This window comes from Panthera tigris, chromosome D2 (genome assembly GCF_018350195.1).
Source record: "Panthera tigris isolate Pti1 chromosome D2, P.tigris_Pti1_mat1.1, whole genome shotgun sequence".
NCBI lineage: Eukaryota > Metazoa > Chordata > Mammalia > Carnivora > Felidae > Panthera > Panthera tigris.
In genome coordinates, this window is record NC_056670.1 from 77,452,833 (window position 1) to 77,466,627 (window position 13,795).

General features: G+C 53.7%; 1 protein-coding gene across 1 annotated transcript in view; it reads left to right on the forward strand.

The window, feature by feature from the left end:
- The window catches only part of HTRA1 (HtrA serine peptidase 1), a 51,473-nt gene that overhangs the window by 33,090 nt on the left and 4,588 nt on the right, over window positions 1-13,795 (forward strand). Inside the window, exons 4-6 of the mRNA XM_042960478.1 lie at window positions 10,636-10,830; window positions 12,019-12,051; window positions 13,430-13,544. Of these exons, the coding sequence (XP_042816412.1) occupies window positions 10,636-10,830; window positions 12,019-12,051; window positions 13,430-13,544 (343 nt within the window). The remainder of the gene's footprint in view (window positions 1-10,635; window positions 10,831-12,018; window positions 12,052-13,429; window positions 13,545-13,795) is intronic.

Below are 13,795 nucleotides of genomic sequence, written 5' to 3' on the forward strand. Positions count from 1 at the left end.
CTGGTCGTTCTGTGGTCTCGCTCTTTCTCTCCCAGAACTCCCCAGGCCAGAGACGCCACAGACCCTGTTGGCGCCCCAAGGCTTCTATTACCGTATTGATTTTTACCAGTTTTAGGGGGTGGGAATCAATATCTCATGAGGTAATGGAAACCCGGGCAGCGAGGTGGAAGCCGGCCTTCATTCCTCCGTGCGGCCTTTGTGCAGAGGCTGCTGGGGACGTGGCCCCTTATGTTCTGACTGCAGCTCCTCTTGGAATGTGAAAATGTTTCAGTTCCCCAAACTATCAAAACCGGAGCCCTTGTGTGTTCTCTGGCCCCGGTTCAAGAACTTAGCTGATTGTTAAGGAAATTCTTTGGCTATTTTTTCTCTTAATATGGTAATGCCTTTTTTCACTTTGGCGCTGTCTCCTCAGGGAATTGGATTAAGACTATTATTTATGGTTGTGACAAAGCAGTTCCCAGGTTTTCAGTTCCCTGAATTTGTAGGTGCCCCATCGGGAGTGTCTCCTGTCCCCTTCACTGCGTGGGGGACATCCGCTGCTTCCGTTTGACAGTGTAGTGAATGTGTCATGATGCGTTCGAGTCCAGGCTTGGCCAGCTGCGGCCTGCGGGCCAGATCCAGCCCTCCACCTGTTTTTGTAAATAAAGTTTTATTGCAACAGCAGCCATGCCCATTCCTTTATTCACAGTCTGTGGCTGCTTTTGCCCCGCCCCAGCAGAGTCCAGTAGTGAGGATGGAGACCACAGGGCCTGTGAAGCTGAAAGTATCTCCTTTTTGGCCTTTCACAGAAGAGGCTTGCCAGCCCCAGTGTGAGGCGATTAACACCTTGTCCTAAGGAGCTGAGTGTGCTGGGGGCTGACTGTGCTCCTAAGACCCATTGAGGTGCGGCTCTAGGTGACCAGAGGCCAGAGAGGCTGATTTCATCTGCCTTTTCTCTTGGGGCGTGTGTGTGTGTGTGTGTGTGTGTGTGAGTGTGTGTGCGCGTGTGTGTGCACGTGTGCATGTGTGAATTCTGCTCTGTTTTGCTGCTGCTTCCGCAGCTTTGGTTTTGCTGGGTTAGGCAGAGAGAAGCCTTGTTTTTGCCCATTTCTCTGTATTCTCAGTGCAGCGTTTCCGTGAATTCCAAGATGTTTTGAAAATGAGTGTCCAGTGTTAAATCCTAAAGATCTTTAGAGTCTGCTTTGTTCACTGTCCTCAGTTACTCTTTATTCACTCATGGATTCTGTACGTCTTTACCGAGCGTCTGTCTTGGCCAGACGGTGTGTTAGGTGCTGAGGATGTACCAGCACTTGGGCAAGAGCCGTGAGAAGGCAGTCGAGGGTGGGAAACAGGACAGGTGGCGTAAAAGTCGGTGACAGGTGCAGAAAAGGAACAAACAGAAGAAGTAGAAGGCACTGGGGGCTGGGGAGACCTCTGTACCTATTGCAGGCAAGGAAGCTTACATTTGGAGGTGACATGACAGGAAGGGCAGATAGGGCCAACCCGGGGGAAGATCTGGGCCAAGCCTGGAGCCTCTGGACCTCGGACCTCGTGCAAACTTACTTCTCAGTGAGTTTATTGGAGCCCTTCAGAACACAAGCCGACGTTTCTGGCTAGCTGCTTTTTCCGCATATTGTCTACATCTCTTATGGGCCTTGTTCTTGGGAATTCCTGGTCATACTCTGGAAAGCTCCGCTTTCTCATGTAGTCAATCTCCTGAGAGTCTGAAAGTGCTGAGGCTTCGTAATGAACTGGTTGCCTCATTCCACGACAGTGTAGATGCCGTTGCCCAAAACTGCTTTCCCACCACCATCATGACCACCTTCCGTGGCAAGGGAGAAATAAGGCATTCTGGTGAATTGAGGACTGAATATTTTAGTACATGTGCTAATTAACAAGTCACTTTTGCTAATGAAGGCTCCAGAATCTGGTGATGACAGCATGTGACTCATGGTATTTCCCTCTTTGCTTTGGTTACCAGGCAGCTCATCGAAACCATTGGCTTTGTGGTTAGAATATTCTCTGTGACTCCATTTTATGCCACGGATATATGTTAATTAGCTTAGTATAACATATCCCGTGTCACTGACCGTGTCAGATTATTTTTACGTAGAGGAGGTTATATATTAAAAAACATTTTAAACATTGAAAGGAAAGGTATTTCCTTGGGCTTCTCTGCGTACAGGATGGCACAAGCTCTAAGTGGTCACGGGGAGTAAGGAGCCAGTTCAGTTCAACAGACATCGGGTGCCTGTGGCGTGCTAAGCACTGAATCCACCAGAGAGGGACCACTGCGCTTCTTTTGGGGAAGGATCTTTTTTTTTTTAATTTTTTTTAATGTTTTTATTTATTTTTGAGACAGAGAGAGACAGAGCATGAGCAGGGGAGGGGCAGAGAGAGAGGGAGACACAGCATCCGAAGGAGGCTCCAGGCTCCGAGCCATCAGCCCAGAGAGCCCGACGTGGGGCTCGAACTCACAGACCGTGAGATCATGACCTGAGCTGAAGTCGGACGTTCAACCGACTGAGCCACCCCGGCGCCCCTAGGGAAGGATCTTTTGAGATCAGTTTTTGGGGATGGGCCTTTAAAGACCTGGTTTTTTTCCATTTCTTCCGTTTTTCACTTTCCTATTCATTGATTTTTATAACAGATGCTTAGCCGCCAATCACTGTTATCAGTGAAGCTGAAGTCAGTGTTTGATAAACGTGGAGGCATCCAGGGGCTGGTGTGTGAAGACCAGGGTTACGCTTGACAGAGGCGATGTTTTGCCTCCTCTGGATGCCACGGAATAAGTACAGTCACTGGCCACTGGGCTCCCATGTAGAACTGTTGACATTTTGTGGCTTAAACAACAGGAGTAAGGGAATTTTCGAGATGCCAGTGTTTATCGCCTGACGGAGACTAAATATTCTGGTGGGGTTCACAGACAGGGACGAGGGGGTTGCTGGCCTGCTCCTTCTCATTCTGTTCAGGCTTGACCATGCTCTGTTCCTTTCTCTTTCTCCCTCTGCCTCCCCCACTTCTCCCGCCTCCCCCACCTGAACCCTCCCCTACTCCCATCCGTGGAACAGTCTTAGATGCTGACGGCACCCCCCCCCCCCGCTCCAATGCCTCTGCGACCTAGTTTGCTTTTCCACGGTAAGCAGGCAAGTTGGTGGCTCTGCTTCTCGCTGGGTATGGGGGACGTGCTATTTTCTCCATTGCATATATATATATTTTTTTAAAAGAAAATGAAAGGTTAGCATAACTGTTTCCAGAAAGCACATGGAATCACTCAGTTGAGTCCCAGCCAGCCGCTGCAACATTAGCCTTTGAGGCACACTGTGGCCGACACACTCAGGACCAGCCTGGGGCTCCAGCCCCTTGACAACGAGTGTGCCGGGCGGCGGAGAGGCAGCGGCTCCCGCCGACTCGGCAACGAAAATATTTTTGTAACAGGAGCACTTTATACTTTCCAAGGAAGAGAAAGAAGTAGTTCACTTGCCTCATTAGGTTAAAAACATTTTTTTCCATTCAGTTTTATGGTTTGTTTCATTGGCCTTCTCTGTCAGCTTCAGGGCAGGAGTGCAGTGGTTTGAGAGCATTCAAGGGCTCGTAGGCAGAACCCAGTGTGGCCAGATGCTGAAAGACTGACAGGCCATTGCCTTTAGGTCCTCTCTAGATGACTGCAGGCTGAGCCAGCATCTGGAGAATTCCAGGAGTCCCCTCTCCTCTTGAGGCAGGCACTTGCAAGGACCATCTGCCCCCGTCGGGGACTTGTAGGAAAAGAGATTTATTAAGGACGGCGGTGGCTGTTTTGATCTCATCAGTTTAACGGTTGTCTGCTAATAGGTTTTTTGGAAATCAGCCAGGTCTTTTGGAAAGAACCCTAATTGTCAGAGCTGGAATGACCTTGGACATCACCGGCCGCCAACAACCTTATTTTAGAAGTGGCCAAATCCGGGACTCAGAGAAGTCAATCAGGTGGCCCAAGGTCACAGAGTGAGTTAATACAGAACCAGGTCCAAACCCGGCTGTCCCGCTGCCTGGGACATTGTGCTCCTGGGATACGCGGCGGCTGAGGGGGCACGTATGTGCGTGTGCGTGTGGCGCACTTGTGCACTTGTGCACTTGTGCACAACCCTTGGCTGCTGCTGGAGAATAAGCCCAAAGGAAGCCATCACCCAGGACGTTACCCAGCACAGACCCAGCCTTCCTTCCTCGGGGCGTCCGGTGGTTGTGATTCACGTTCAGCAGGAGCCCAGGCCCCACGCAGAGTCCTCGAAGCAGGTGGGGCCACACAGCCCTGCCGCCAGGCCCCGGCCCAGGCTTGTCTGAGGATAGTTCAGCTTCCCGGCACTGGAGAAACAGCATGGCCCAGGCCCTCGCCCCGAGGACTCGTGAACTTGGCCTCCCCTGGCTGGTTTCTGTGCTGATTGTCCTTCGACTCCCCAGGTGCCCTGTCATGTACCATCTCTGCTGCCCTCACTCGCCCCTGTGGGAAGGTCCTGCACCGTGAGCATTTGGGCAGTGGGCAGGGTAGGCCGGAGAGAAGGTCACTTGGGTTGGAGGCAGAGGGAGGATTCTGGTCCTGGGACCTCCATCTCCTAGCTGTGGGAACGTCGTCGTCATGGGCACGATGGTCTGTCCCACTGAGCGTCTGGTTGTAAACTTTTTTTTAAATGTTTATTTACTTTTGAGAGAGAGAGAGAGAGAGAGAGAGAGAGAGAGAGAGATGGAAACAGAGCGCAAGCAGGGGAGGAGCAGAGAGAGAGGGAGACACTGGATCCAAAGCAGGCTCCAGGCTGTGAGCTGTCAGCACAGAGCCTGGTGTGGGGCTCGAACCCACAAACCGTGAGATCATGACCTGAGCTGAAGTTGGACACTCAACAGACTGAGCCACTCAGGCTGCCCAGAGTGTCTGGTTGTAAACGTCAAGCAGATGACAGAGCACGACGCACGTAGGGCACGCATACAAGGGGTGGGTTAGGCCAGGCTCTGCTTGGACCATTTGTGTCTTGCACGAACACAGACATTTCGTGACCATTACTTGTTTTTGAAGCAGATTTCTCCTTTTGCTCCCATCCCAACCCCACCAAAAAACTGCATGAAGGAGCATATACTTAGTAGAGCCCTTCCCAAACATTGTTAGGTATTAGGATCGCTTCTCTAAACTTTGTTTAATATTTATTTTTGAGAGAGCGACAGAGAGAGCGTGAGTGGGGGAGAGGTGGAGAAGGAGACACAGAATCTGAAACAGCCTCCGGGCTCTGAGTTGGCAGCACAGAGCCCGATTCAGGGCTTGAACTCATGGACTGTGTGATCATGCCCTCAGCCGAGTTGGACACTTAACTGACTGAGCCACCCAGGAGCGCCTAGGATCGCTGCTCTACAGTGAACCATTTTCCCCTAAGCCTTGGGGGTTGCTGATGGCTCCCACCCCACAGCCCTCCTTCTCCTTGCTGCTACAGCCCTGGTCTGTCCAACCATGATCCACCCCATTCCTAAGGCAGACAAATTCTGGAGAAGCTAAGGCAGTCATGGGGGCCACGTTCCCCTTGTCAAAGCATGGTTGAGGGTAATCTTGTGACTAATTGCTGGCCGATGACCCAGGAAGAAGAATGTGCTGGGCCTCTGGATTCTTTGCTCTTCTGAAGAGACACACAGAAGAGAAAAGATCCTTTGACATCCACTGGGCATAGTCCTGTCTTTACATAACACTTGGAAGGCAGGTGGCTTAAATTGATCAGACAGAAGGAAGGATGTCCATGAGTCTTTGAGGTGATCAGCCCTGCCACCATCTTGCCCTTGAACAGCTGGACATTTGCTCCATTTTGAGTCGGGTTTTCTGATACTTGCAGCTGAAAATACCCTAATTGAAACACCCAAATCGTTTCTCGTGTTGATCTATAGTTAGCCTTTATGGAACATTCTAGACTGAACTGACCTTGGCAATGGAGATTTGGACCATGTGCTTTTTTACTGCCGTGTGACTCTCCAGCCCATCAGGCAGTACGGCTGGAGGGGTGGGCACGGATGGATTTCACTGATCTTCTGTGTTCACTGTGCCGGGCACTTAGGAGACGCTTGGCGAATGCTTGTTGAGAAAGTTCTCTTTCATGGTGGTGGTGTTTCACGGGAGTGCTGCCCGGCCTGCTGGTTGTTTGTTTGTTGTAATTAAATGAATGGGAGAGCCTTCTTTAATCACACTCTACGCTCACCTCCCCCAAGTTCTAGCATTAAACGTACCTCACAGTCAGTATCCTGCCAATGGCTAGTGTTTAGTAATTTAATACAGACCTGCTGAGTCTGGAGTCCACACCCAGGACTTCTGACAACCTCACCTGGGCTGTTTCTCCCTCCGCCTGGGTGACAGTGGGCTGAAAACTCAGGAGTTAGGGGGTTTCGTGTTTTCTTTTCTTTTTTTTTTTTAATTTATTTTTTTAACGTTTATTTATTTTTGAGACAGAGACAGAGCATGAACAGGGGAGGGTCAGAGAGAGAGGGAGACACAGAATCGGAAACAGGCTCCAGGCTCTGAGCTGTCAGCACAGAGCCCGACGCGGGGCTCGAACTCAGGATCGTGACCTGAGCCAAAGTCGGACGCTTAACCGACTGAGCCACCCAGGCGCCCCTCGTGTTTTCTTAAAGTCACTCTCGGTGGTGCTGTTGTGAGGATGCTGTTTAATGGTCTTGAGTCACATCCAGATAGCTCCCCCGCCCCGCCCCATGAGCATGAATGTGACCTTGAGAACTGGGAGCATACCGGGCACGCTATGAAATATCCCCGGTCCTCGAAGGACTTGGGCCAAACGTGAGACTCAGGCTCTCCGGGTACAGCCCGAGGGCTCCTTCTCAGCTCTGACACGGAGCCTTGGAGTCTCGCTGCGGCCACTTACGAGCTCAACCCCCCGCACTGCCCCCCTCCCCCCTCCCCGCGCGCACACACACACACACACACACACACACTGCTGCGGTGTGCACACCCGACTTAGGTTTTCATCCACCCGGTGGCTAAAGGATCCAACGTGGGAATAGATGCTGCTCGCACCCTTGCTTCGTACCGAGTGGAGGAGAGATGCCTGTGTCCTAACATCGCAGGCGTGCTGCGTGCCCGGGATGGTGAGCTGTGGGAAGGGACTGTCGGGAGAGGGGCTGGCTTCTCCGACAGGCCCTGTGAAGCTGGGGCCGCTTCAGAAGGAGACTCAGGCGGAGCGTCTGCTCAGGAGCCTCGAGGCGGCTTTGATGTGGGTGTCTCGGGAGCCAGCCTTCCGGCAGCACTGCGGAGTTAAACCAGGAGCGGGCTGAGCGGTCAAGGCCAATTCGTGTCTTGGTGCTTCCAGCCGTATCTGCGTTTCATCCCCCCCGAGGCCTCCTGTGGACCGTGTGTCTAGACAGCCATGGGATAAAATGCTCAATTACCAAGTAGGAATTTGGCCAGCAGAGGTATAGCTGCATTGAGCAGACAGACCCGAGGTAAAGACTGATCAGATGAGCCTGCTTGGATCCGGAACAGCTAGAGAGCCTGACGCTTGTGGGGCCAGCAGCCCCTGTGGGGAGCAGGGGCCAGATGGCCCTGAGAAGGCATTTTGACTTCATGGAGAGCTGTAAGCCTGGCCTGACCCACATTCCTGCCCCACGTCACCCCTTTGCAAAGATCTCTGCCTCCACTTGGACTTCAGGGTAACACGTACCAGGAGCGCAGGTCTGAGAGTTGGGAAGCCTGTTCTCTTCTTTAGCCAGGCTGCTCATGAGCTGTGAGGAGTCACTGCATCTCTGGGCCTCAGTTTCCACATCTGTGAAATGGAGGGGACGCAGGCGCTAATTCTCAAGATGGCCGTGAAAGTGCTTTGTCAGCCGGCAGGTGGAAGGTTCATTCCCTTCCATGTCAGTAGAGGCTTCGTGTTAAAAACCCCACCCCCTTGGGATATGTCCGCTTGCTTATTTTTGTCTACGATTGTCCTTCGTGATCCAGGAGACGAGTGAGTAACAGCTTACACAAGGTGAGGGTTGGCATTGCCCACTGGTACCATTGGTGCAGGTTTGGCCTCTTGGGATCCAGGGTTCTTTCCCCCGGTTGTGTTCCAGGGAGGATTGGTTCCTGGGGAGACTTGGGCTAGTACCACTGGTGTCCACTTGTCCAAGCCCGTGTGGTCCCTTGAGTGTGAGGACTTCACCGTGCTGAAGGCCCCCGGGCCCGGCCCTCCCCAGTGAGCACGGCTGAGCAGCACCCAGGCCCCTGGTATTCTCCTCCCCTCATGGGGGCGGGGGGCGTGGAGGGGGCTCTCCTCTGTCCTTACAGCTTCTGCTGACCCCAAAGTGTTTGTCTCCCTGCCTCATCCTCTGCCTCGAGCTCAGACTTGGGAAAGAAGAGCTCAAGGGGTGTCATCTTCAGAGCCCCTCTGCCTCCTGAACCCCGAGAACTGGGAGCCTGGGCTTGGTTCCCTTCTGACGGGGTACAGGTGGAATGCAGGAATCGAGGGTGTGCCAAGGCTGTTTGAGAGCCCCACGGCGAGCCCTGCCCCACGGAACTTTCTGATGCGGTTCCCAGTTTGTGTCTGAGCTGATGTGGGCTGGGCCCACCTCTCTGTTTGAACTTGATCTCTTGCCTTGGAGTTGGTGAAAAGCAACTGTTATCTTGGGCAGCCAGACACAGCCAGCCCCAGGATCCTTCGCCGCCGTGTCCCCTGGCCCAGCCCCGAAGGAGGGGTAGTGTCCCCAGCAGGCCTCCCCCAGAGTGGCTGAGTATACATCACTGGCCCTGCTCGCCCACCCGCTGTGACTGCTGGATGAAGTCATTCCTGGCAGGGGTGGCTGGCACGGGCCCAGAGTAAACAGGCCGAACTGAGCCGCTGGTGTGCCTCTGGACGCCGAGGAGCTTGGGGGTGCGGGGCCGCGGGCCTGCCCCTTCCAGAACAGCACCGTGTGCTCTGGCCTCGGGCGACCCCAAGGGTCACTGGTAGTGTAGACCCGTGCCACCTGCCTCTTCCCGGCTGGGCGACGGCAGACGAGCTTGTGGGAGTTTAGTTGGCCGGGTTCCCCCATTGGGTCTGCACAGATCCCAGTGCTAGTAACGATAACTAACACTTAGACGATGCTGACACGTCCCAGTCACATGCTACTTAACATGAGCCAGGCGGTATTCATGGTGTTGTTCGGGTCTTGTCGCCTAATTCTCACAACTCCCCCGTGAGAGAGCTGTGCCACATTATTCCCATTTTCCAGACGACAACACTGGAGACCCAGGGGGTTATGAACTCGCACCAGGATCTAATCAGGATCTAATCTGTGCCCTTGACAGGCCTCTACTGCGCTTCTCGCTGTCTGTGCTCTGAGGGGCGTTCCTTCTCATTGCCATTTCTCGAAGTCAGCGTGAGGTCTTAGATCCCTTCTCCAATATTCCTTCTTCCTCCGTGAACTTTCTGAGCCAGCGTCTTCCTTATTGGGGGCGGGAAGGGGTCTTTATGGCTTAGCGCCATGTCAGAGGATGAGGGAATCTGGGTTTGGGGGCACAGTCTGATGTGTGAATCTCTGCTCTGTCTCGAGTCACCCAGTTTTTTGGGGCCTCAATTTGTCCATCTGTTAAATGGGCACCTCGCCTCATCCGCTGGTGTCTGCCCTCTCCGTGTCAGAACAGATGCTAAAATAACCCTGGTTTTCGCCCACCCCATCCTCTCGGGGGCCCCCCTCATCTCTTTCTGTCTTTGTTGAGGTGGATGTGAGGGGGCTGGACGTGCATGAGGCCTGGGCGGGGTCTCGGCTTCCTGGACCTGGTTCCCGTTGTTTGGGCAGCCGCTACTCTGCTCTTGACTCAGGGAACAAAGGCGAGAGGAAGGTTTGCTTGGCTCAGGAAGGAAGGGAGGGGGAGAGCCTCAGGCCGTCCCTATGGAAGCCCAGCTCTAGGCCTGGCTACTCCAGCTGGCCTTATTTTGCCCTGTTTCAGTGAAGAGTTATTTGGAGCTTCTGACTCTGCCGGAGCCTCACAGGGCCCTGGGGATCAGGCTCGCGGGGTTGGTCAGTTCACCAGGGCCGCGCGGGGCAGTGGTGGTCGATGGGGCGCTCTTTTTGGGCGAGGAGAGAGGCTACTTCTGGGGTTTTGGGGCCGGTGGAGGGATGGGGGAGCTGGATGCCTCGCCGCCCCCTCCCGCTCCCCGCGCCTCTCCAGAATTGCCCTGCACTTAGCACAGAGATGCACCCAGCCGAACCCGTGCAGCTCCAGCCTCAGTGCTCCCGATTCTCCAGGACTCGGACAGAAGCACCTGTGATGAGCGGGGGTGGCTCTGCCCTTTCCTTCCACCCCATTCCACCCAAGGCTGTGTAGGCTCAGGATCCTTCTGTGCGCCTTCCCTTCCTTAGGCAGCCTTGCCCCAAGTCCAGACTTTGTCTCCTGTCCCCTGGTCTCAGGGTCTCACAGCAGGTCTGTGCTAATAGTCACGATGGGGCGCGACCCCGCGATGGCCTCTCGTGACCTTCCGTGTTCTCCTTGGTCAGCGGCTCCAACGCTCACTTGTCCCTCAGCAGCTTGCGACGTGCTGATGGCGGTGGGCGGGAGGGGACGGGAGGCCCCGGGCCTGCCCTCACTCCCGCACGAGGCCCGTCACCGCCCGACACTCCCCGACGCCTGCGCGTCGTCCATTCTGTTAACCAAACGCAGCAACGCCAACCTTGTGGTTCCAGGGCAAGCTGCCTGTCCTGCTGCTGGGCCGCTCCTCCGAGCTGCGGCCGGGGGAGTTCGTGGTCGCCATCGGAAGCCCGTTCTCCCTTCAGAACACGGTCACCACTGGGATCGTCAGCACCACCCAGCGCGGTGGCAAAGAGCTGGGGCTCCGGAACTCGGACATGGACTACATCCAGACCGATGCCATCATCAACGTGAGTCCCGTGGGGTCGGGCAGGTGTTTGGAGAGCTGGGCTTAGGAACCCGGGGTGGAGCCAGGATCCTCGAGGTGCCGGCCAAGGTGTTACCTCTGAACCCCTAGAGCGGCTGAGGCCGAGGGCTGGTCCTTGGCCTCAGCCATCTCCAGGGACTCCTGGTGAAGGGGACTTCAGATACACCAAGGTCTGCAGCCCAAGGGAGCTCCCCATCCCACTGGAGGGGCCGTGGCTCCTCTGCCCCCAGGCCGCTCAGCGGACCCGATGTTGAGGCTCTGTGCAGGAGGGACGTTCACCCTGGTGCAGGTGCTGTCACCCCCAGAGGTGCTTGCTCTGCCTTGGGGCATGGTCTGAGCGTTAGGCCCATACTGTTCCATGTCTAAGGAGGCCAGGCCTTGCTCCACACCATCTCCTCAATGGAACCTTTTATAAACCACATTTTTTCCCCGTTGGCCGTCTCCTTATAGGATTGGCCTTTCTTTTTTTTTTTTTTTTTTAAATGTTTATTTCTGAGACAGAGCATGAGCGGGGGAGGGGCAGAGAGAGAGGGAGACACAGAATCAGAAGCAGGCTCTAGGCTCCGAGCTGTCAGCACAGAGCCCGACGCGGGGCTCGAACTCAACAAACCGTGAGATCATGACCCTAGCCGAAGTCGGTCGCTCAACAGACTGAGCCACCCAGGAGCCCCATGGATCGGCCTTTCTACAGAGCAACATGTTTCCCCCTACATCTGTCTAATAAATAAGAAACAGTGTGTTTTGTACATTTGCTGCTCTAAAAGGTTTCATTCCCAAACTTTCTTGTGATCCGCATGAAGTAGTGGAAAAAGAACAAACCATGTGGATTTCCAGCCACAGCGGCAAAGCGGGGATCGCATAGGGGGATGGGGGTGGGGTGGGGGCAGGTTTGAAATACCGGTTGGTAGCCAGTGTGTTGCCAGGAGAAGGAAGTGGGTGTTGGGTGTTTGAGGGGGGTCATAGTTGGCCTCTGGGCTTTGGAGCCAAAAAAAAATTTTTTCTCCCATTTATGGCACATCTAAAACTTTCTGAAAATGTTTAAGGTCCCTTTTTCCAGCAGCATATTAGGTTGACAGGAACAAATCCAAGGAGAGAAACTGCCAGGCAGGCAAATGCACAAGGCCATGTAAAGACATAAACTCATAACCTTCTAATTTTTGCTTAATTGCAGTATGGAAACTCGGGAGGACCATTAGTAAACCTGGTAAGGCCTTTTTTTTTTTTTTTTTTTTTAATCTGTGTACATGTTTTTTTGTTTTTTGTTTTGCTGTTTTTTGCTTTCTTTTCAGACATGAACTTGCCACAGCACATTATCTGATTCTTTTACAGTGAAATCTGTGAGTCTGTACCACATCCTTAGAAATTACCCTTCTTATCTTTTCTGGAAAGAGTAAGGCATGTGGGAGTCGGGGTTGGAAGTGTTATGCCAGCAGACATGCTTGGGTTTCAAAGTTACAAGTAAATTCAGTGGAATTTGGGTCCAACCCAGGAGCAGCCAAAGGGGGAGGCCTTTCTTTTGAAGGTGTCAGCAGCTCTGGCCTGTTACAAAAAGGCACGGCCTTCAAATGAGGTCCCCAGGCCGCCACAGGAGCTGGCTTGGCTCGTCCACAGTCTTTGTCTTGGCCAGGAGCCCTCCCTTAAGACCTGGCTGAAATGAGGAGTTGCCCCCGCTCACAGAGATGTCACATAAGGCTATATTTAAATACATAAGCATGAAAAGGGAAGCTTTAGAATCTGTCAGAGTGAGGCCCACGCAGCTCAGGGGTCACCCAGCCCTGTTCTCATTTCCCTCCATGGGAAATTGAGGCCGTCTTTAGAGAGGCCCTGGGTGGCAGGGCCTGCTGGAAGGTTCTCGGTGTCGGGGACCGAATCCTGTGTTGCAGGAACTGTACGAGGAGAGAATTTGTAGTCGCTTGGCACTTGTCCCTTATCAGCCTGAGCTAAACAAACCATTCAACAAGGGTGTGCAGAATAACGGTGAAGGGGTCTTGTTATTCCACGAGTAGCGTTCGCCAAACTAGGAATCTGTCTTGAACGAGAGCACAGCCCGTAGACTGGCTTCCTCCGTGATCTGAAGCCGGTCTGTGACAAGCAGAGGAAGCGAGGCGGGGCCTTACCCTGCAGCCCCTGTAACATCTGTGGCTGCTGAGACAGCACGGAGATAGCACTGTGTTTTCCCGGTAACCCCTAGTCACTAAGGTTGTCCCCCTGGGTATCAGCAGAGGAATCTTTAGATCATGGAACATGGAAGAAGCTGGAGGCTGTGGACAGCCACCTAAGGGACTCTGAGGTTTCGGAAATATTCCCTGGGAAAGGAGCAAAGGAGCACCTCGAAACCAGCCTCTTGAGGCTCTTTTTGTGGCACGGTGCTCCCTGAGGACAGAGCCTGATGTGTGTTGGCTCGTACTGCCCAAGTGATGCCTCTCCCCCTGCGGCCCCGGGACCCCCTCCACCCGGTTCCCCCTCCCCACCCATTCACAGCTCAAAGACTTCCTTCACTACAGACTATCTGTTCGCTTTTGGTGCGTGTCTTCTGGTAAACCTTCATGGGCCCAACAGGCTGTTTCCATCTTGCTTTTCAGGATGGCGAAGTCATTGGGATTAACACTCTGAAGGTGACAGCCGGAATCTCCTTTGCAATCCCATCAGATAAGATTAAAAAGTTCCTAACCGAGTCCCATGACCGACAGGCCAAAGGTAAAGCATGGCCCCGCGTGGCCGCGGGTGGTTCAGGCAGGCCCGGCTGCACCCCTGAACGTCAGCTAATAAGCCTTTTCAGATCGAGAAGGGAAATGGGATACACGTTGTTAGGCCCCTGGCATTGGGTCACAGAAGTTTGACCCTTTTTGGCCGTCAGTGTTTCATGTGGTTTGGTCTAATATGTACCAGGCACGATCCTAGGTGATTTCTATACATCGTTTTATTTCATTAAGTTCCTTTGCCCTCTC